The following is a 24,711-nucleotide window of genomic DNA, read 5'->3' as shown; positions in this document are numbered from 1 at the left end:
AGCTATGGTTTTTCAAGGCTGTTACTGAGACGTGTGACATTCTGCAGGAAGACTATGAAGCCTGCACTGCCCTCTTCTCAGTCATGGTCATATTGGCTCTCGATTTCCTCACCAAATGGCTGTACTGTATCTTTGCCATTTCATCTGCTGCTCATTACTGCATCAGAGAGCTTTTTCACACACTGCACTTGTGGAAAACTGATTTCATTTGCTTTGATTACAGTGAGGGTGAAGTGGCATCTCAGTGACTGGGATGGGCTGGGATTGCTGATTCCCCAAACTTGGCAGTCATTGAATAGACACATCTGGCCACAGGGGCTCCCCTTAATCACCTGGATATTTCCATCATCAGGAAAGGTTTCCTGTCATTCAATCATTAGTGGCTTGTGGATTCTCAGTAGCATTTCCTGATTGTAAATAGGATGTTTCTGGGTCATAAATAGAACCTTGAAGAGGAGAGGCGGATACAGTAGGGTCTTTTAAGAGACACTTAGATAGGAACATGGAGCTTAGAAAAATAGTGGGCTATGCAGTAGGGTAATTCTAGGTAGTTTCTAGAGTAGGTTACATGGTCAGCACAACATTGTGGGCCAAAGAGCCTATGTGCTGTAGATTTCTATGATGTATATGATGGCTTCAACTGTGGTAAGACCAAATTGCCAGATATTTTCAGCAGCCCAGTAGTGACAAGGCCCCTGGTGGACAAAGCATCCACCAAGTTCCCTGTCTCCTTGGATCTGTGAGCTCTCCAACCATGCTAACTGAGCATAGATAGAAGAGGAGCCACACAAGTATTGTATTTATTGTGGCAAGCATTGGTCTTCTGATAATGAGATTCCATTGCCTGCATCATCCAGGGCTGCCCTGCAGTTTATGCCAACCAGTGTGGAGACTTTGTCAAGGCAAGACCTTTAACAGTGTTGATGCTTAGATATAGGAAAAATGGACTTGGACCCTGTAAGTGGCTACACAGGTTGATAGGGCGGTAAAGGAGGCATGTAGCATGCATGCCTTTAGGTGAGGAATTGAGTTTAAGAGTCGAATTTACAGTATGTTGCAGCTTTATGGAATTCTAATTGCGCAGTATCTAGAAACCTAGAAAACCTACAGCACAATACAGGCCCTTCGGCCCACAGTGCTGTGCTGAATATGTACTTATTTAGAAATTACTTAGGGTTACCCATAGCCCTCTATTTTTCTAAGCTCCACGTAGCTATCCAGGAGTCTCTTAAAAGACCCTATCGTATCTACCTCCACCACCGTCACCAGCACCCCATTCCACGCACTCACTACTCTTTGCGTTTTTAAAGAAAACAACAACTTACCCCTGACATCTCCTCTGCACCTACTTCCAAGCACCTTAAAACTGCCCTTTTGTGTTAGTGATTTCAGCCCTGGGGAAAAATCCTCTGACTATCCACACGATCAATGCCTCTCATCATCTTGTACACCTCTATCAGGTCACCTGTCATCCTCCACCGCTCAAAGGAGAAAAGGCCGAGTTCACTCAACCTATTCTCATAAGGCATGCTCCCCAATCCAGGCAACATCCTTGTAAATCTCCTCTGCACCCTTTCTATGGCTTCCACATCCTTCCTGTAGTGAGGTGACCAGAACTGAGCACAGTACTCCCAAGTGGGGTCTGACCAGGGTCCTATATAGCTGTAATATTACCTCTTGGCTCTTAAACTCAATCCCACGGTTGATGAAGGCCAATGCATCGTATGCCTTCTTAACCACAGAGTCAACCTGCGCAGCAGCTTTGAGTGTCCTTTGGACACGGACCCCAAGATCCCTCTGATCCTCCACACTGCCAAGAGTCTTACCATTAATACTATATTCTGCCATCATATTTGACCTACCAAAATGAACCACCTCACACTTACCTGGGTTGAACTCCATCTGCCACTTCTCAGCCCAGTTTTGCATCCTATCGATGTCCTGATGTAACCTCTGACAGCCCTCCACACTATCCACAACACCTTCAACATTTGTGTCATCAGAAAATTTACTAACCCATCCCTCCACTTCCTCATCCAGGTCATTTATAAAAATCATGAAGAGAAGGGGTCCCAGAACAGATCCCTGAGGCACACCACTGGTCACCGACCTCCATGCAGAATATGAACCGTCTACAACCACTCTTTGGCTTCTGTGGGCAAGCCAGTTCTGGATCCACAAAGCAATGTCCCCTTGGATCACATGCCTTCCTACTTTCTCAATCAGCCTTGCATGGGGTACCTTATCAAATGCCTTGCTGAAATCCATACACACTACATCTACTGCTCTACCTTCAATGTGTTTAGTCACATCCTCAAAAAATTCAATCAGGCTTTAAAGGCACGACCTGTCCTTGCCAAAGCCATGCTGACTACTCCTAATCATATTATACCTCTCTAAATGCTCATAAATCCTGCCTCAGGATCTTCTCCATCAACTTACCAACCACTGAAGAACTATATTGAGTTCTGGTCGCCCCATTATAGGAAACATATGGACATTTTGGAGGGTGCAGAGGAGTTTTACTTGGATTAGAGGGTATGTACTATAAGGAGTGGTTGGACAGAGAGTTTGTTTTCTCTGGAGCAGAGGAGGCTGAGGGGAGATCTGATAATAGGTTTATGAGATTATGAGAGGCATAGGTAGAGAAGACAGCTGGTATCTTTTTCCCCAGGGTTGAACTGTCTAATACGAGAGGGTATATGTTCAGCATGAGAGAAGAAAAGTTAAGAGGATTGTGTAGATCAGGTTTTATTTGTACACAGAGTGGTGGACGCATGGCATGGTGGTGGAGGCAGATATGATAAAGGCTCTTTATATAGGAGCATGAATATACAGGAAATGGAAGGATAGGGACTGTAGGCAGAAGGATGAGTATAGTTGGTCATTTGATTACTAATGTAATAGTTCAGCACAACATTGTGGGCTGAAGGGCTGTTCTATATGTGGTGCAAATGGAAGATGACAGCAGATACTAGAGGAGAACCTGGAGCCTGGGGTCCACGAGGCAAACATTGAAGAGGAGCAGGAGGGAGAACATGGCCTCCAGATGCATGTCCCTACTCAGTAGCCACTGTTCTCAACTCCCAATTTGGCTAATTTGTCATGTTATATAAGGGGCATCCCGATGAACATGTCAGAGAATCAGCCTGCAAATTTATAGTCCCCAAGGCAATCCCAGCAAGTCTCCCTGTGGTTACCACTAACACAGGACATCAATAATCAAGCAAGGAAGCCCAGGTGGCACTTAATTCCTTACATGCTGCTGTGCAGGCTCGTCTGCTCTGATTGGAAGACGTTGATCAGTGCATCTCTGATCCATTTACTGTAAGGGCTTTCTGTTGCTGTTCTCAGTGGTCGGCAGATCTCCTTGATTTTTGTGAACATGAAATTTATTCCTGAATTGCCCTACTTGGTCTCACATCCACAGGAGGCAATTGTAGTCGTCTCCTGCTATCCACCTCTTCTGATGTCCCTGGCATGTCTGCTGGTGTGGATTTTGTTGACCAGGATTTGTGCGACCCTTGTAACGTGGGAGTTCTCTCCCTCTCCCCTGCAGCTGCACTAAAGCGAGTGTGGTGTTGTTGGGAACGTGGGTCCCATTTTGGTACACTTTGGGATGCAAGCTACCCTAGCACTTCTTCAAACACCTTTTTGATTTTTGTTGTTTTGCAAGAGCCCCCAAAGAAATGATGGTGCTACAAGCAGTGACAGTGTAGCTCACCAAAAATAGAAAAAACCCAATTTCCATGCTGTTTTATGCAATAGTGGTCCCTTGGATAGCAGTGCTGTGTTTCTGATGCTGGTGGTTAATAGTAGCTTATTATTTGGTAAGGTACTTCTCTTTGAATAATATAAAACAATTAGCAGCTACGTGAACCCAAGCAGATGGGCCTTGTTTTTAACACTGTACATTTCACTCTCTGCATTTTGCTGAAGTGTTTTCCTAAACTTGTGGTGCCAAAACATTTACAGCCATAGAGTTATACAGAGCAGGAATGGGCCCACCAGTCCAACTTTTTCCATGTTGACCAAGATGTCTATCCAGGCTAGTAATGTTTGGCTCATACCCCTCGAGGCCTTTTCTATGCACATACCTTGTCCAAATGTCTTTTCAATATTGTAATTGCATTGACTCCTACAGCTTCCAATGGCATTTGTTCCCTATACCCAACACTGTGTGTGTGCGTGCGTGCGCACACGCGCTCTGGGGGGGAATGTGCCTCCTCAGCTTTTTAAATCTTGCCCCACTCACCTTAAATCTATGCCTTCTAGTTTCAACTCCACTACTTTGGGGGAATAAAGACTGTGACCATTCACCTTATCTACAAACATATATCTCTCATGATTTTATAAATCTCTATAAGCTCACCCCTCAGCCTTCATTGCACCAGGCTCTCCTTGCATCTCAAGCCCTCCCAGTCCCAGTAACATCCTTGTGGATCTTTACTGCACCTTTTCCAGTTTATTGACATCCTTCCTATAGTTGGGCAACCAGAGCTGTACACAGTACTCGGTGTATCTTTCCAATGACGTGCACAGTTGCAACATGACTCCGCAACTCTGTACTTAGTGCCCTGACTGATGAAAGCAGGCATGCCAAACACCATCTTCGCCACTCTGTCTATCTTTCAAGCAGCAAAGATAGTGTGATGTTTATGAACCACATATGAATACTATTCAGAAGATTTACTATATATGTTTCAAACTGCTGATCCTAATCACACTAGACCAGATGTCAGTGTAGGTTCTGCAAGTGACTTTCTAAAGGAGGTTGAATGTTCTGTGTCCACGTTGTGCAATAGAGTTCTGGGATTGAACCTGCAGTCTTCAGACTGAAAGCTGTAAGAACTGTGTACGGAGTCAAACTGGCACAGAAGAGTGGACTTGTCTTACTTAACATATTTAAAGTCCCGAGTTTTCCTTCAAATATCTTTCAAAGTTACCTAATACATTCAAAGTATTACTAACCACCCCACTGGTGAATAATTTGGAAGATCATTGGCCTGGGTGGCACATAATCACATCAGTCCCTCAGTCACCAAATGTCAAACTCTATAAATTGACACTGATTCAGGAAGATCTTAAGGGAATAAAGACTTAACCAATCAAATTAAGTATTTTGAGATCAAGTTTAATGTTAACATATGGTAACATATATGTACTTTAATAAATTTACTTTGTGGAGGAAATGGCTGGATCTGATCGATCTGGATGAACTGTACTCATGGTTCATATTAATGGTTTGGAATGTCATTTAAATATATTTTCTGAGTTCCTTTTATGACTACATATATTCATAAATCTTGTTATAGTATGCATATAACCTCTTAAGGAAAATGTGCTCTTTTTGGCATGAGTTCTGATACATTGTCATACCAGCCACTGCTGGTAATTGGATCTTATTTGATGGCATCAGTAAAGGATATTTAACTAGATTCTACTTGGCTTTTTAAATAATGATTGTATAAGAAGCTGCTCATGCTCTGTTCATGAGTTTTGTTTGGGTTTAACCAATGGATGTTACTAACCCCATGTCATCCAATTGAAATTTGCTGCCTTTGTGAACCTAGATGGCGAACATTTAGCACGCTTTCAACAGTGGGGCTTTGCCTTTGCGCTCAATCCAGTTCTTACTGAGCATCAATTTAAATGTACTTTAGGCAAAGTTCATTGTTCAAAGACCAGGGTTAGGTGCCTGACATGGCTTTTATTTTCCTACTTCCCATTTCATCTTGGGAATGTTGGGGCACTGTTGGTTAATGCATTGTTACCACTGCTGAACTTGGCTGAACTATTCAGACAATTTAATCAATCTATGTATATAAGCTATCTTATGTATTTACATTTTTTTTATCTTAGTGTTTTTTAATATGTGCTGCATCAGATCCGAAGTAACAATTATTTTGTTCTGCTTAGACAATCTTGAGCCTTATCTGGATTAAACTCCATCTGTCATCACTCCACCCAACTTTCCAGCTGATCTATACCTTTGCTATGTATAACTCCCAATTTTCGTGTCATCTGCAAACATACCAATCATACCCCCCTACATTCTCCTCCAAGTCACTTGTATACATTACAAACAACAAAGGCCTCAGCACTGGCCCTTACGGCCCTCCACTTGATACAGACTTCCTTTCACTCAAATTCTGGATTCAGTTTGCGAACTCACCTCAGATCCCATGCAGGGCCCTAATGTGGCTAATCACTGCCTGATGTTAGTGCAGTAAGACAAACAACTGTGCCTATTTATGACCTAATTTATGATTGTCAATACACCTGTCACTTTTAAATCCAGATCTCATGAGAAAGGATTAGATTTTCAAGGACTAATCTTTGTGGGTATCTGAATGTGTGATCCTTGCCTTTTTACCTGTTTCTCCTTCAGGTAAAGAAGGCTTTCTTTGCCCTGGTGTCAAATGGAGTTCGTGCTGCACCTCTCTGGGATAGCAAAACACAGAGCTTTGTGGGTGAGTTTTGTTGATGCTGCACCACACCTTTCTAAAGTAATTCTGAAGAGATCATTGCTGTGGTAATATTGAAAAGTAAAACTACAGTAACATTACAAGAATAACCATTTGTTGCAGATAATAGATTGTAGTAAATGTGCTGGTTTACAATTGATGAGCCTCACATTAGCTATTGAAACATAGAAAACCTACAGCACAATACAGGCCCTTTCGGCCCACAAAATTGTGCTGAACATGTTCCTACCTTAGAAATTACTATGCTTACCTATAGCCCACTATTTTACTAAGCTCCACGTACCTATCTAAAAGCCTCTTAAAAGACCCTATTGTATCCGCCTCCACCACCGTTGCCGGCAGCCCATTCCACGCACTCACCACTCTGCGAATAAAAAAAAACTTACCCCTGACATCTTCTCTGTACCTACTCCCCAGTACCTTAAACCTGTGTCCTCTCGTGGCAACCATTTCAGCCTTCAGGAAAAGCCTCTGACTATCCACACAATCAATGCCTCTCATCATCTTATACACCTCTATCAGGTCACCTCTCATCCTCTGTCGCTCCAAGGAGGAAAGGCCGAGTTCACTCAACCTATTCTCATAAGGCATGCTCTCCAATCCAGGCAACATCCTTGTAAATCTCCTCTGCACCCATTCTATGGTTTCCACATCCTTCCTGTAGTGAGGTGACCAGAACTGAGCACAGTACTCCAAGTGGGGTCTGACCAGGGTCCTATATAGCTGCAACATCACCTCTCAGCTCCTAAATTCGATTCTTCAATTCCATGATTGATGAAGGCCAATACACTGTATGCCTTCTTAACCACAGAGTCAACCTGCGCAGCTGCTTTGAGCGTCCAATGGACTTGGACCCCAATATCCCTCTGATCCTCCACACTGCCAAGAGTCTTACCATTAATACTATGTTCTGCCATCATATTTGACCCACCAAAATGAACCACTTCACACATATCTGGTTTGAACTCCATCTGCCACTTCTTAGCCCAGTTTTGCATCCTTTCAATGTCCGTCTGTAACCTCTGACAGCCCTCCACACTATCCACAACACCTCCAACCTTTATGTCATTAGCAAACTTACTAACCCATCCCTCCACTTCCTCATCCAGGTCATTTATAAAAAATCATGAAGAGTAAGGGTCCCAGAACAGATCCTTGAGACACTCCACTGGTGACCGACCTCCATGCAGAATATGACCCGTTCACAACCACTCTTTGCCTTCTGTGGGCAAGCCAGTTCTGGATCCACAAAGCAATGTCCCCTTGGATCCCATGCCTCCTTGCTTTCTCAATAAGCCTTGCTTGGGGTACCTTATCAAATGCCTTGCTGAAATCCATATACACCTACATCTACTGCTCTTCCTTCATCAATGTGTTTAGTCACATCCTCAAAAAATTCAATCAGGCTCATAAGGCACGACCTGCCCTTTACAAAGCTATGCTGACTACTCCTTATCATATTATACCTCTCCAAATGTTCTTAAATCCTGCTACTCAGGATAACTTCCATCAATTTCCTGACCACTGAAGTAAGACTCACTGGTCTATAATTTTCAGGGCTGTCTCTACTCACTTTCTTGAATAAAGGAACAACACCTGCAACCCTACAATCCTCGGGAACCTCTCCCATCCCCATTGATGATGCAAAGATTATCGCCAGAGGCTCAGCAATCTCCTCCCTCGCCTCCCACAGTCGCCTGGGGTATATTTCGTCTGGTCCCAGCAACTTATCCAACTTGATGCTTTCCAAAAGCTCCAGCACATCCTCTTTCTTAATATCTACATGCTCAAGCTATTGACCCTGTCCTTTATCTTTCAGGGAGTCCTACTGCTGAATATCCCTCATCCAAGTAACATTGCCACCAATTTTAGCTGTAAGAATTCTTACTCTCTGGTTATGCCTAGTTCCTAAACATGGCAAAGTGTCTTTTGGAAAGATGCCAGTCAAAATTGATGATGATTGCACTTAATTTGGATATCAAGTGGTGCAAAGTATGTTCTTTCCTGGCGTACACCTGAGTAAGGGAGCCACCAGACACAGCCAGGCAATGACAAGCTAACAGTTGCTTCAAGATATCAAGAACCTATCAACCTTTTCTTTAAATGTACCCAATGACTTGGCATCCACAACTGTCTGTGGCAATGAATTCCACAGATTCACCACCCTATGGCTAAAGAAATTCCTTCTCACCTCTGTTCTAAATGTCGTTCTATTCAGAAGCTGTGCCCTCTGGTCCTAGACTCCCCCACTAAATGAAACATCCTCTCCACATCCACTCTATCTAGGGCTTCATCAAATGTTCCTCATATGTTAACCCTTTCATTCCTGGGGTCATCCTTTTAAACCTCCTCTGGACCCTCTCCAACGCCAGCAATCTGCTGATCATCCTTTTGCATTGAAAAGAGGTCAAGGTAGGCAAGTGTTTTTTCAGTCATCAGATTCACACATAAGGTATGTTTTTGCATACTCAGCAAATGCCTGCATGAAGTGTGACTAATCCCATAGCAAACTAACTCTGTATTTGAGTATTAAAAACAAGGGTTTTGTTTTGGCAGTTTTGCACTAACTGGTGCCTTCGTGAAACATTGAGTTTTTCCAGCCATTTTGCTACCAGTGTAATGATGTGCACCAACCCTTTCAAATTACCCAAATGCAGACTAATGTCAATATTAAGAGCTGGTTATACCAATGCCAAACAAAGATGCATCATTAGGGACCGAAGACAGGATTGAGGTAGTGTGAGTCATCTGAATTGTGGATTGCTTCTGTGAATCAATTAAAAAGTGGTGTTTGGTTATTTGTGTTCATTCATTGTACTCTCTAAGTCACCATACGGACATTTAGCCAGGAAGTCATGTAAATGAAAGTTACTAATTTTAGTACTAGGCAGTTAAGTGTTGGTTTGCTTTCCATTTGACTGGTCTTTTGTTCTGTTGCAGGCATGCTCACAATCACAGATTTCATTAATATTTTACACAGATACTACAAGTCACCACTGGTACGTAATGACATTGAGTTTGTGTGTGTATACATGCAGTGGTTCCAATGAGTCTTAAATACTATGGTTTTAATTATTCTAAGCACGTCCCTATGTTTAGTAAAGTGACTCTGACCTGAGTCACTAAGCACCTTTTATCATTTCACCTCAGTGAAGATGTGTTTTCAGCTGCAAATTGTCTATAGTTGCTACGCTATATATGTATAAGAATTTAAGCCCCTGGTTGTCCTCAACTCTGTTCCATCAAGTTACATTTAATTCTCCCAGCCTGTCCTGTAGGAACATAGATACACAAGTGCTAATGCCTTATCCATGTGTCAGTTCTGTTTCTTCATGGAGAGTACTGCAGCTGTCTATGCCTGCTTTCACTTTTTTTTTAAAAAAAGAGCTGTCTGAGGAAGCTGTAGAGGTAGGTACAATTATGACATTTATAAGACACTTGAATGCACAGATACGAAAGATTTAGAGGGATATGGTCCAAACACAGGGAAATGGTTCTAGCTTGGGTAGACGAGTTGGGCCAAAGGGTCTGTTTCCATGTTATATTCATGTTTCTATGACTGTCCCCTCATCATGAAACTATATCCCCTCATTTGAGATTCTCTCACTAGTTGGAAGCATCTCAGCATCTACCCTAAATTGCATGCAATGTCTGTGTGTGCCCACCAAATGTTGACCTTCACAGACTAGAAGTGAAAGGTTTGACACATTTCTTTCCCTTTCTGTTTTGCCCCTCTACCTCTCAGCTGACTTGTATCAGCCATGGCATGAAGCCGTGGGCTAATTGTAACTACTCGTTTAGCCATTGGTATTCAGTACAGATAGGCATTGTACTTGAAATTTCCTAGTCAATTGCTTAAGCCCACAGTCAAGGTTGCTTGAAGATGGAGGGGGAGGATACGGAAGGAACACCATTTGAGGGTTAAGAGTAATTTTTCTTTTTCTTTCTGCACAGGTTCAGATCTATGAACTAGAGGAACACAAAATAGAAACATGGAGAGGTAATGTTGCATAGAGAGATGTGGGTTTAAAGCAGGGGTGTCAAACTCATTTTAGGTCACGGGCCGGACTGAGCAAAATGCAGCTTCATGCGGGCCGGATCAGTCGGACGCGTGCGAACGCAGCTTTCGTTGCCTCCGTTTTTTCAGCCTGCTCTCATGTGTCTCAGTCTCTGCTATAACTACAAAGTGTTTCACTTTACAAATTCCGTTTCTTATGAAGAAGACTGCAGAATAAACACTAAAAACCCTGAAAACCTGGTACCTGAATAAACTCAGCATTAGCCATATCATACGCCATAGGCGCTTCGATTACTGGGGCCAGCTTTAATAGTAATTAGATATTATCTCGCGGGCCAAAGATAATTCCACTGCGGGCCGGATTTGGCCCGTGGGCCTTGAGTTTGACATATATGGTTTAAAGCATTTAGAAGGTATGCAGAGTAGGAAGGATGTGTTTTTATGTGGGAGAAGGTTGAATCTTTCAATTTGCTCATCATGATGAGGTTTGATTGGGGTTTAATTGTTGTAGTCTGGTGTTGGGCTTTGATATATAGTGGCATGCAAAAGTTTGGGCACCCCTGGTCAAAATTTCTGTTACTGTGAATACCTAAGCGAGTAAAAGATGAACTGATTTCCAAAAGACATAAAGTTAAAGATGACACATTTCTTTAATATTTTAAGCAAGAAAACTTTTATTTCCATCTTTTACAGTTTGAAAATAACAGAAAAGGAAAAGGGCCTGAAACAAAAGTTTGGGCACCCTGCATGGTCAGTACTTAGTAACACCCCCTTTGGCAAGTATCACAGCTTGTAAATACTTTTTGTTGCCAGCTAAGAGTATTTCAATTCTTGTTTTGGGGGATTTTCACCCATTCTTCCTTGCAAAAGGCTTCTAGTTCTGTGAGATTCTTGGGCCATCTTGCATGCACTGCTCTTTTGAGGTCTATCCACAGATTTTCAATGATGTTTAGGTTAGGCAAACTGTGACCTAAATGGTAAGGACCATGGTAAAACCTTCAGTTTGTGCCTCTTGAGGTAGTCCACTGTGGATTTTGAGGTGTGATTAGGATCATTATCTTGTAGAAGCCATTCTCTTTTCATCTTCAGTTTTTTTTTTAAACAGACAGTGTGATGTTTGCTTCCAGAATTTGCTGGTATTTAATTGAATTCATTCTTCCCTCTACCAGTAAATGTTCCCCATGCCATTGGCTGCAACACAAGCCCAAAGCATGATCGATCCACCCCTGTACTTAACAGTTTGGAGAGGTGTTCTTTTCATGAAATTCTGCACCCTTTTTTCTCCAAACGTATCTTTGCTCATTCCTGCCAAAAAGTTCTATTTTAACTTAATCAGTCCACAGGACTTGTTTCCAAAATGCTTCGGGCTTGTTTAGATGTTCCTTTGAATCTTTTGAATAGAACTTTTTTTCACTGATAGAGGGAAGAATGAATTCAATTAAATACCAGCAAATTCTGGAAGCAAACATCACACTGTCTGTACATTTAAAAAAAGCTTAAGATGAAAAGAGGATGGCTTCTACAACAGGATAATGATCCTAAACACACTCAAAATCCACAATGGAGTACCTCAAGAGGCGCAAGCTGAAGGTTTTGCCATGGTCCTCACTTAGGTCCCCTAACCTAAACATCATCGAAAATTTATGGATAGACCTCAAAAGAGCAGTGCATGAATCTCACAGAACTAGAAGCCTTTTGCAAGGAAGAATGGGTGAAAATCCCTCAAACAAGAATTGAAAGACTCTTAGCTAGCTACAAAAAGCATTTACAAGCTGTGATACTTGCCAAAGGGGGTGTTACCAAGTACTGCGATGCAGGGTGACCAAACTTTTGCTTTGGGCCCTTTTCCTTTATTGTTATTTTGAAACTCTAAAAGATGGAAATAAAAAAGTAATCTTGCTTAAAATATTAAAGAAATGTGTCATCTTTAACTTAATGCCTTTTGGAAATCAGTTCATCTCTTACCACTTAGCTGTTCATAGCAACAGAAATTTTGACCAGGAGTGCCTAAACTTTTGCATGCCACTGTAATATTGATAAATTACTTTCCAACTGATTTTTGTCTTTAGTAATATGCATAAAACTCTTTCCAGTAAGTGTTTTAAAGGATCTTTTGTGTTCTGTGGTTGTTTTTCATACTTCAGAGCTCAATCCTTTATAATTTATCTGTAGCTAGTCAAGAATAAAAATCCCAAAAAACAGATTTAAAAAGTTTAGTATACACAAGTGCTGTAAAACTGAAAAATTCACTGTTTACAAATTATCAGAATTTTTTTAGAAGGATTACAAAGTCAAGATTGTGAACAGCCATTATCTAACAGTTTTAATCTACTTAAAGACAGAAGTATTTTTAAAAATTTCCTTCTTTTCCTCACCCCTCCACACCATTAACTCTGTAACAGGATTACTATTCCCTTAGACTGTAGCAGTGCTCTCTGCCCCCTCACTCCTGACTGGGGAAAATATAACTTCCTGCTAAAATTATTTTCCAGTGGTTCAGTGGCTAATAATCACTTTACAGACTGGTGAAATTCTGGATTTCAGCCCTGGCCTTGAGATTGAAGTAATTGATGTTCTGTCTGCCCTGTTGGAGACAGCTTTTGCAGTGCTAGGTGATGTGTAGTTATGAAGTTTTGCTTTTTAAAAAATATAGTACATTTGACCAAATGATTTAATTTTGAGAGAAATGGAATTAATACTGCAATTTGATTGCTTAGTCAGAAAAGTATCCTATCTGAAGCATTATTAAAAGCAAAAAATACTGGTATTGCTCAGCATGTCGGGCACCATCTCTGGAAAGATAACAGAGTTAAGGTTTTTAGTTCAAAGGCTCTTCATTTCTCAGAATGGTTCTGCTGAGCTTTTTCATCTTCTGTTTATATTTTGTATTTCCAGCATCTGTAGTACTCTCCTTTACAACAACCGAATATTAACTTGAATTCCAGTAGAGATGGCACCAAGCTGTGGTCCTTGTCAAGGTGGTTGTTGTGATAGAAATGAGCAGGATTCTTTGGGTCTAAAGGCAAGAGCTTTGGACACAGTGTTAATGATGAGTTTATTTACAAGGGGAGAAAAAGCTTGGGAACAACACGTTGCTACCATATTCGCACAAACGTGCTTAGAATAGACGAGTGTGGGAAAATTCAGGTCGGCAGTACAATACACGGGAAAACGGTGTGGGGACAGAGTACAGGTACACATACAAGCGAGGGAAAAGTAACTACAATACCTGCCACCCCTTGACTATTGGCAGGCACGGCTCTTTGCTAAAGGGACAACAATAAATGCTCCCACAATCCTATTCAATGCACACCTTACCACGTGTCTCCAGCGTTGTATTGCAGTCTTCAGCCTGGAGTGAGGCAGGGTGGTCCCTTGAGGATGGCAAAAAGAGAGCAAGCCAAACACATGTAGCACCCTTTATAGGTCAGGGGGCTGGAGGGTCCATCCCAGGTGATTCACCGGGGGGCCAATGGCTTGGTGTTAGATGGCCAATGGTTAAGTTTGCATTGATTAGTTGGGAGAGGCGAAAGGTTGACTGGCAGGTGGTGTGGCTTCCGACCAGGTGAGGGCAGTGCTGTCATGTGACAGGCACGGCTCTCTGGACACAGTGGTGCCTCAAATTTAATAGTTTCTTGGGTTCATGGGGATCAGTTTGGGTCAGAGCTGGGAGTTAGGGGTCAGGTTAAGGACAGCGATAAGGAGGAATTGGAGGTCAGGCCAGAGTCCAGTTGAAGATGGCTTTGTGGTCGAAGATGTCGGTTTGGCAATCTCTGTGGACGAAGACCAGTGAGGATGGGAGTATAACATTATCTTGTATCTGATTTTGTTTTGGGCTCTGAAAGTGAATTTATTTCAGGTTGTTTTAATTTTTGTTTATATGGAAATATTGATGCAAGCATTTTGCTACTGCCCTAATAAGTGGTCCAGTTGAAGATTTTATAAAAGCCCCTTTTATTGTGGTCTTAACTCCTGTGATTTATTCAATATTCTTTTCCCTCCTGTTTTCTGTCTTATCAGAGGTTTACCTACAAGACTCTTTTAAACCATTGGTGAGCATCTCCCCAAATGCCAGGTAATGAAATATTCTAATCATATGCAACAATGTATGTGTTTGATTTATCAGAGTTAACTTTGCCCAATTATATGATCTAAGGGATTTAGTATTACACTGATTAGTAAAAGTACTCTGTCCTCTTGAAAAGAAAGTAAGAGGCAGACTTTTCAAATGCTAATGGCAGAATGTTCATTGAATTAATATTTTGAAGAGTGAAGAACTAAGTAAACCTTTTAGATTTTTCATTGAATGGACTTGAGAATAGGTAAAACTACAAAAAGCAGTTTTTTGTATCCCTTAAGTATCTGAAATTATATGTGGGTTGGAGGAGATAAGTTAAAAATGAAACTGGAGCTTAAGCCAAGGGTAAGGTGGCCAGTGAAGGGAACAATCCATCTTCGGCTGTTATCTACTTGGGTGAAAGAAATGACCTCAGCAGATGAATGGCAAGAGTGAAGTACACTGAACGTGGAAGGCTGATGTCCTGGGGAGGAGTACACCAAAGATGGGGAGACAAAGGTTGGAAAGCTTTAGGGTGGAGAAGGTAGGAAGTGGCTGAGGTTTTTTCAGTTCCATAGGAATGAGTGAAGAGGAAGAGAAACTAATCCTAAGTAGAAGACAAAGTAAATTTTTTTTTATATAACAAAATTAAGTGGATCCATAATCCATTACTGAGAGTTTGGATTTGTCAATTGGGATCTTGATTTATTTGGAATAATGAATATTACTTTTTGTTTACTAGCCACGTACAGTGGATTCCGGTTAATTGGGACACATCGGCACAAGTACACTTTGGCCTGATTAAGCAGCTGCCCCAATTAGCTGAAGTTTCATGGAGATAGTTTAAGAAGGTACATAATAGTTTAAAAAGGTATAAAAAAAAGACAAACTGACTAACAAATTATGTATTTAAATAAAATACTGAAATTAAAACACTGCCAGTAACACTACAGTACTATAAAACTGTGTTAGTTCCCAATAGTCATTAATGGAGGAATTCATCCAGTGTATGCAACAAACAAAATTGGCACAGACACCTAGTGTCTTCATACAATGCTTTAGATGATTGTATCCTCCAAATCTTCATTTTCATTGTAACTTCAAAGGTTTCAAAGGTACATTTAATAGCAGAGAAATGTATACAATATACACCCTGAAATGCTTTTTCTTCACAAACATCCATGAAAACAGAAGTGCCCCAAAGAATGAATGACAGTTAAATGTTAGAACCCCAAAGTCCCCCCCCAGCTCCCCTCCCTCCTGCACGTAAGCGGCAGCAAGTAACAATCCCCCCTTCCCCCACCGACCCAAAAAAAAAGCATCGGCACTCGCCAGTGAGCACTCAAGTGTGAGCAAAATAACAGCAAAGACACAGACGCAGTTACCCCAAAGACTTCGCGTTTCACCCGGTATTCGACATGCCACAGGCTCTATCTCACCCTAATAAGGGAGAAAGAGGGTCTCTGTTTCACAGTGAGAGGGGAGACATAACAAACAACTCGCTGGTTTATGATGTTAAAAGTCCATTATGTTGCTTTTATCGAGCTCTGTGCCCAAAGGTTTCAGGTCTCTGGGCACACAGCCGTAGATATTCCAACTCCCCTGACGAAACACCTTCTGCCGTGACACCGACCTTTGAACTGCCCGTCTCCAGAGTCCAGAGATCCTAGGCCTCCAAAGTCAAGCCAAACTCTTAGGCCAAGTCCTTGGTGTGTCGAATAACGGTCAGTTGTGAAATCCCAAGAGCGGGTTCCATTCCCGCAAAGAACAGTAGACAGTGTGTAACTCCAGGTCAGGGTCTTCAAAAGAACCCTGAAAGGGAAAAATAAAAATATTAAAGATGAAAATAGAGCTGTTTCCGAAGATGCAAGCAAAGGAGTCGCTGTTTAGCACCATCACTTCGCTCCGCCCCTCTAGATGATTGTCTACACCTTAATTCTTTGTAGTTCCTAATTTGTTGAACTCATGAAATCATTTGGTTTTCACTCCCGTATGTTTCTGGCATCTCTAAGCCAGAATGCTTGAAATTGCAGTGAGCAAAACAGTACTGAATTATCTTGCTGCTTATTTCTCGACAGCTATCAGTGACAACAAGCACTGCTCTTTGAACACACACACGCAACTGACGCTATTTAAAAACTGTTGACTGAGCATGTGTAGTACCTAATGGCCATGCAAGTGCACAAGACTGATGGTGGTTAGAGCCTGTTTGGCAACAATCTTGTGCCCCAGTTAAATGGCATGGTGTCCCAAATAAGTGAAAGGGATCCTGGCAATTTTCTCAATTTAGTTTTTGTTCTTTAAGAATTGTTCCAAATAACTGGCTAGCCCGATTAACTGATGGCCCAATTAACCAGACTCCACTGTATTCATCAAATTGTTTGTGGTAGCAAATAGCTGATGGACTGAACAGCTTTTCTCGGTACTTTTTGCAGTTATTTTGAGAATAGTTCACTTTCCCATAATATTTAGGTTACAGAGCCAATTCTGTAATATGTGCTAGCTTCCTTGCTGCTGGCATGCCCAGCTTATACTTCAGGATGGCCTTGGTGTTTCTGATTGTGAAACTTGTACACTTGATCCAGAATTAATATTCTGTACGCACCACAGCCTGATTAACTTGTCAAAGGTGTTCTTCTGCAAAGAGGAGGTGAAATAGAACATTATTTTCAAACAGGGCCAGAGACCCAAGCTTTGCAACATCAGGAACAGGTAGAACTTCATTAAGGTGACCCATAGTGTTTACACACTCGAGGTCTATGTGCACAACTTGATGGAGCTGCACACAATGGTAGCCATCAGGATGAAGGCTGTATTGAGTACATTCTTCCCTCCTGTTTCTCTGAGGATTTGTACATGTCTTTGCAGACATGATCTATTTTCAATGAAGTGGAATACGAAACTCAATTCCAGCCCAGGAATTGGAGATGGACCAGACCCACAACACTGAGAACATCTTCTGCCAAGTGTAAATGACTTTCAATTTGTGGCTCACTGTCTTTTCCATCACTGCAGCTTATACGATGCAGTTTCATCGCTGATCAAGAACAAAATTCATCGTCTTCCAGTCGTTGATCCTTTAACAGGGAATACACTCTATATTCTTACACACAAGCGCATTTTGAAGTTTCTCAAACTCTTTGTAAGTATCCCAGACCACAAATTAGACAAAGATAAAAGATAGTGAAAATCAGAGAAACTGCAGATGCTTGAAATATAAATTTAAACTGCAAACAGAAAACACTGGTCATGCCACAGCTGTGGGAAGGGGAAAAGGTGGTAATATTTCTGGTGAAAGATACAAGTTAGGCCTAGATATTCTTGTAAGTGCACAGTACACTTTGACTAGTCTCTGTTTTTACATCGTCATTCCTCTAGAGTGACTAGTTATTAAGAGACCTGATCCATTCACTCCTGGTGTCTTTAAAATTCAGTGGCACAGAGTTGAAATTAGAGTAATGCAGCACAGAAACTGACCCTTTGAACCATGCCAACCAAGGTTCCTATCTAAGCTACTCTCATTTGCCCGTGTTTGGCCTATATCCTTGTAAACCTTTCCTATCTACATACCTGTCCAAGCAACTGTTAAATGTTGTTAATGTACCCGTTTCAGCCACTTCTTCTGGCAGCTCACATTTTGCCACAGTTTTGGTGTTCTCCACTATTCACTTGTTGAGAGGAGTGTCTAGAGATGAGCACTAAGTGTTGGCCTTGTCCATTAATGAATAAAAATTATACCCGTTGAATAGAATTTCCTTGTTCTGAAGTCGTGGGATTGTGTATCAGTAAATGTCCTAATGTAGGATTTGTACTGCAGTAGAAGCAGAGCTTCTGACAGTTTTGTTTGAAATAGAAATATTTATGTTTAATTTTTGTGGTGCTTTTGGATAAAATATATTAATTAGCTTTAATTAGATTCTGGTGAATTTGGGGGATTCTTTACTGTGTCAGGCTGAAGATCCAACAACAATATTCTTGAACAAAGAGTTTAAAAATGTGTATCAATCTGATATTACTTCAGAAATATACTCTTTAATCTTTACTTCTGAACTATCTGAAAAATCTTGTGGATTTTTTTACATTTACTTCTGTATTTCTTTTATTTCTGAAGATAGTTTTATTCTCTTATTGCAGATTTCAGAGATGCCCAAACCAGATTTTATGTCCAAAACATTGGAAGAGTTGAACATTGGAACATACAATAACATTGCAGTGGTGAAGAAAAATACTCCCATTTATGTGGCCTTGGGGATCTTTGTGGAAAAAAGAGTGTCTGCATTGCCAGTTGTGGATGAATCTGGTAAATAAAAGTTCTTATTTTTAACTGTCATTGCATTGCAAAATGCATTTCAACACATGATCAAAGTCATATCCTACAAATTAACATGCCATAACTTCTCTAATTTCTCTGAACACTTCTTTTATTGTAAAATCATTTGTTTCAATTCTCTTTCAACATGCTTTCTTCAGGTACTGTATGTATTCTGGTGACAGTAAAGTTAATCTCCTTGTAGATTAGTTTCAGATGAAAGATGGAAATATGAGGGGAAAGTTGGGAGGGGGAGAAACAAGATGGGTGTTGGAGAGGTAGTAAACAAAATTAATTGGCAGTGGAAACCAAGATGAGCAACAAATGGGAATCAAGTACAGAAAAATGTTAAAAGGCCAAATTTAAAGACACTGTGTAAACGTTCCCAACTAGGATGAATTAATTGCATAAACACCTGTACATGGGTGTGATCTCATTGCTATTGCAAAACAGGGTGACCAAAGACGGGATCTTAGTATTTCCAGGATATTTGACATTTTGGAAGGATAAGCAACATTGAAAAGGTAGGGTAGTGCTGTTAATAGGAGATGGCATCAGTTTGTTAGGAACAATCTTGACTTGGCAGATTGTTGTATAGAATTGGAATTGGCTTTAGGGGAGCTAAGAAGCAGCGGGAGGCAGAAAGCATTGTAGGAGAGGTTGACAGGTCTCTGAATGGAAGTGGTGATGTAGGGAGTGGTGTAATTAGAAGTGCGTATAACAGGACTGATATAGTGATCATACAGGACAATTTGCCTTGTCTATCTGTCATGTAAAGGATGAATTTCTGGAATGTGTATATGAGATGGACTGTTCTAGATCAGTACTTTGAGGCACTGACAAAGGGACAGTAACTTTAGATTTGGTGCTGTGCAGTAGGGGAAGGTTAAATCATAACCTTGGCATAAAGGTGCCCTAGAAAAGAGTGGCCATAAAATTGAAATGGGCGAGGCAAGGTAGGTTTAGGTTTCAGTTTTTCCTGTTATTTGAGGAAATGGGAAGTATGAGTGTGAGGGCAGCTTGTTGTTCTCTGTGTCGGATGTGGGAGGTCCTGGAGTCTCCTAGCCTCCCAGATTGTCCACATCTGCGCCAGGTGCGCCGAGCTGCAGCTCCTAAGGAACTGTGTTAGGGAACTGGAGCTGCAGCTCGATGACCTTCGTCTGGTCAGGGAGAGTGAGGAGTTGATAGAGAGGAGTTACAGGCAGGTGGTCACACCGGGGCCACGGGAGGCAGACAGGTGGGTCACGGTTAGGAGAGGAAAGGGGAAGAGTCAGATACTAGGGAGTACCCCAGTGGCTGTACCCCTTGACAATAAGTACTCCTGTTTGAGTACTGTTGGGGGGGGGGGGGGGGAACACAGCCTGCCTGGGGGAAGCAACAGTGGCCATACCTCCAGCACAGAGTCTGGCCCTGTAGCTCAGAAGGGTAGGGAAAGGAAGAGGAAGGCAGTAGTAATAGGGGACTTGAATTAGGGGGTCAGATAGGTGATTCCGTGGATGCAGTCAGGAGACCTGGATGGTAGTTTGCCTCCCTGATGCCAGGGTCCGGGATGTTTTTGATCGCATCCAAGATATCCTGATGTGGGAGGGTGAGGAGCCAGAGGTTGTGGTACATACAGGTACCAATGACATAGGTAGGAGAAAGGGAAGAGGTCCTGAAAGGAGAATATAGGGAGTTGAGAAGAAGGACCGCAAAGGTAGTAATCTCGGGATTACTGCCTGTGCCACGCGACAGTGAGAGTAAGAATGGAATGAGGTGGAGGATAAATGCATGGCTGAGGGATTGGAGCAAGGGGCAGGGATTCAAAGTTTCTTGATCATTGAGACCTCTTTTGGGGCAGGTGTGACCTGTACGAAAAGGATGGGTTGCACTTGAATCCTAGGGAGAGCAATATCCTGGCGGGGAGATTTGCTAAGGCTTCTGGGGAGACTTTAAACTAGAATGGTTGGGGGTGGGAATCAAATTGAAGAGACTAGGAGAGAGGAGGTTAGTTCACAAATAGAGAAAGCTTGTAGACAGTGTGTGCGGGAGGATAGGCAGGTGATAGAGAAGGGGAGGGTTTAGACCAAAGATGTAGGGGAGAAGGAAGAAAAAGAAGATAGAAAAGTTGCTTGCACCGTTAGGGATAAACAGAGTAAGAGGTGGAGAGTTTCTTAAATGCATGTATTTTAATGCTAGGAGCATTGTAAGAAAGGTGGATGAGCTTAGAGCATGGATTGATAACTGGAAATATGATGTTGTAGCTACTAGTGAAACATGGTTGCAGGAGGGGTGTGATTGGCAACTAGATATTCCTGGATTTCGTTGCTTCAGGTGTGATAGAATCGGAGGAGGAAGAGGGGGAGGTGTTGCATTGCTTGTCAGAGAAAATATTACAGCGGTGCTTTGGCAGGATAGACTAGAGGGCTCGTCTAGGGAGGCTATTTGGGTGGAATTGAGGAATGGGAAAGGTGTAGTAACACTTATAGGGGTGTGTTATAGACCACCTAATGGGGAGTGAGAATTGGAGGAGCAAATTTGTAAGGAGATAGCAGATATTTGTAGTAAGCACAAGGTTGTGATTGTGGGAGATTTTAATTTTCCACACGTAGACTGGGAAGCCCATTCTGTAAATGGGCTGGATGGTTTGGAGTTTGTAAAATGTGTGCAGGATAGTTTTTTGCAGCAATACATAGAGGTACCAACTAGAGAAGGGGCAGTGTTGGATCTCCTGTTAGGGAATAAGATAGGTCAGGTGATAGAGGTATGTGTTGGGGAGCACTTCGGGTTCAGTGATCACAATACCATTAGTTTCAATATAATTATGGAGAAGGTTAGGTCTGGGCCCAGGGTTGAGATTTTTGATTGAGGAAAGGCTAACTTTGAGGAGATGCGAAAGGATTTAGAGTGGGTTGGGACAATTTGTTTTATGGGAAGGATGTAATAGAGAAATGGAGATCACATAAAGGTGAAATTTTAAGGGTACAGAATCTTTATGTTCCTGTTAGGTTGAAAGGAAAGGTTAAAAGTTTGAGAGAGCCATGGTTTTCAAGGGATATTGGAAACTTGGTTTGGAAAAAGAGAGAGATCTACAATAAATTTAGGCACCATGGAGAAAATGAGGTGCTCGAGGAATGTAAGGAATGTAAAAAGAATCTTAAGAAATTAGAAAAGCTTAAAGAAGATATGAGGTTGCTTTGGTAAGTAAGGTGAAAATAAATCCAAAGGGTTTCTACAGTTATATTAATAGCAAAAGGATAGTGAGGGATAAAATTGGTCCCTTAGAGAATAAGAGTGGACAGCTAGGTGTAGAGCCAAAAGAGATGAGGGAGATTTTGAACAATTTCTTTTCTTCGGTATTCACTGAGGAGAAGGATATTGAATTGTGTAAGGTAAGGGAAACAAGTAGGGTAGTTATGGAAACTAGGATGATTAAAGAAGAGCAAGTACTGGCACTTTTAAAGAATATAAAAGTGGAAAGTCTCCAGGTCCTGACAGGATATTCCCTAGGACCTTGAGGGAAGTTAGTGTAGAAATAGCAGGGGCTCTGACAGAACTACTTCAAATGTCATTAGATACGGGGATGATGCCGGAGGATTGGCTTATTGCTCATGTGGTTCCATTGTTTAAAAAGGGTTCTAAGAGTAAACCTAGCAATTATAGGCCTGTAAGTTTGACATCAGTGGTGGGTAAATTAATGGAAAGTATTCTTAGAGATGGTATATATAATTATCTGGATAGACAGGGTCTGATTAGTAACAGTCAACATGGATTTGTGCGTGGAAGGTCATGTTTGACAAATCTTATTGAATTTTTTGAAGAGGTTACTAGGAAAGTTGATGAGGGTAAAACATTAGTTAGGAAGGTTCAATCGTTAGGTATTAATATTGAAGTAGTAAAATGGATTCAACAGCGGCTGGATGGGAGATGCCAGAGAGTAGTGGTGGATAACTGTTTGTCAGATTGGAGGCCGGTGACTAGTGGTGTGCCTCAGGGATCTGTACTGGGTCCAATGTTGTTTGTCATATACATTAATGATTGGATTAGTAAGTATGCAGTTAATACTACGATAGGTGGTGTTGTGGATAATGAATTAGGTTTTCAAAGCTTTCAGAGAGCTTTAGGCCAGTTAGAAGAGTGGGCTGAAAGATGGCAGATGGAGTTTAATGCTGATAAGTGTGAGGTGCTACATTTTGGTAGAAATAGTTACAAAAGTTTAGGGGTAACACGAGTGGGAATTGCTTTACTCAGAGAGTGGTAGCTGTGTGAAACGAGCTTCCAGTAGAAGTGGTAGAGGCAGGTTCGATATTGTCATTTAAAAAAAAAAAAAAATTGGATAGGTATATGGACAGGAAAGGAATGAGGGTTTATGGGCTGAGTGCAGGTAGGTGGGACTAGGTGAGAGTAAGCATTCGGCACGGACTAGAAGGGCCGAGATGGCCTGTTTCTGTGCTGTAATTGTTATGAGGGATGAGTTAACTGGGGTAGATTGGGAAAACTGCTTTAAAGAGTATTAGAGTGACAAGGCGTTGATTAACATTTAACAAAGAATACACAATTTGCAGCAATTGTTTGGTTACTTAAGACTCACAAGAAAAGTGGAAAATTAAGGAAAAGGCTTGTAAAGTTGTTACCCTGAGAATTGGGAGTGCTTTTCATTTCAGTGAAGGAAGATGAAGATGCTGATAAGGGAAAAAAAGAATACGACACTAACTATTGGGAAACACAAAGAAGACTATAGGGGAATGTATGGGTCTGACCAAATGTCAGTTCTTTACAGATAGGAGAAGTCTATGATGGGAGAAACAAGGAAGTAGCAGAATAAATGCTTTGTCTTCATCAAAGAAGCTATATTTAGTGGGAGAGAAAACTTCAGTTGGAGAAATTAATGAGGCTGAAAACTATTGAATCTCAGAGCTTTTTGTTTAAGACTTTTTGAAAGTGGTGGTGGTGGAGAAAGTAAGACCATAAGATAGGAGCAGAAGTAAGCCAATCAGCTCACCGAGTCTGCTCTGCCATTCAATCATGGGCCGATCCAATTCTTCCAGTCATCCCCACTCCCCTGCCTTCTCCCCATACCCTTTGATGCCCTGGCTAATCAAGAACCTATCTATCTCTGCCTTAAATACACCCAATGGCTTGGCCTCCACAGTCGCTTGTGGCAGCAAATTCCTCAGATTTACCACCCTCTGACTAAAGTAATTTTTCCGCATCTCAGTTCTAAATGGACGTCCTTCAATCCTGGAGTCATGCCCTCTTGTCCTAGACTCAACTACCATGAGAAATAACTTTGCCATATCTAATCTGTTCAGGCCTTTTAACATTTGGAATGTTTCTATGAGATCCCCCACCCCCAATTCTCTTGAATTCCAGGGACTGAAGCTCAAGAGCTGCCCGATGTTCCTCATACGGTAACCCTTTCATTCCTGGAATCATTCTTATGAATCTACTCTGAACCCTCTCCAGTGTCAGTATATCCTTTTTAAAAATATGGAGCCCAAATCTGCACATAATACTCCCAAGTGTGGTCTCTCGAGTGCCTTAAAGAGCCATGCTGGCTTTGGCCAATCTTGCCATGTGCCTCTAAGTGCTCCATAATCTCATCCTTAACAATCGATTCCAATAGCTTCCCAACCACTGATGTCAGGCTAACAGGTCTATAGCTTCCTTTCTGCTGCCTCCCACCCTTCTTAAATGACGGAGTAACATTTGTAATTTTCCAGTCATCCGATACAATACCAGAATCTATCGATTCTTGAAAGATCATTGTTAAAGCCTCTGCAATCTCTCCAGCTACTTCTATCAGAACACGAAGGTGCATTCCATCAGGTCCAGGAGATTTATCTACTCTCAGACCATT

The 24,711-nt window shown here is 41.6% G+C and overlaps 1 protein-coding gene across 1 annotated transcript in view; it reads left to right on the top strand.

Annotated features, from left to right (window-relative positions):
* LOC140741144 (5'-AMP-activated protein kinase subunit gamma-1-like) overlaps window positions 1-24,711 on the top strand; it is a 72,777-nt gene that overhangs the window by 30,646 nt on the left and 17,420 nt on the right. The window contains exons 4-9 of the mRNA XM_073070967.1: window positions 6,392-6,473; window positions 9,429-9,487; window positions 10,443-10,488; window positions 14,527-14,581; window positions 17,579-17,705; window positions 18,698-18,863. Of these exons, the coding sequence (XP_072927068.1) occupies window positions 6,392-6,473; window positions 9,429-9,487; window positions 10,443-10,488; window positions 14,527-14,581; window positions 17,579-17,705; window positions 18,698-18,863 (535 nt within the window). The remainder of the gene's footprint in view (window positions 1-6,391; window positions 6,474-9,428; window positions 9,488-10,442; window positions 10,489-14,526; window positions 14,582-17,578; window positions 17,706-18,697; window positions 18,864-24,711) is intronic.

The sequence above is a fragment of the Hemitrygon akajei genome, chromosome 18, assembly GCF_048418815.1.
Source record: "Hemitrygon akajei chromosome 18, sHemAka1.3, whole genome shotgun sequence".
NCBI classification, from domain to species: domain Eukaryota; kingdom Metazoa; phylum Chordata; class Chondrichthyes; order Myliobatiformes; family Dasyatidae; genus Hemitrygon; species Hemitrygon akajei.
The sequence above is the reverse complement of the archived record's forward strand: the minus strand, read 5'-3'. Positions and strand labels throughout refer to the sequence as shown.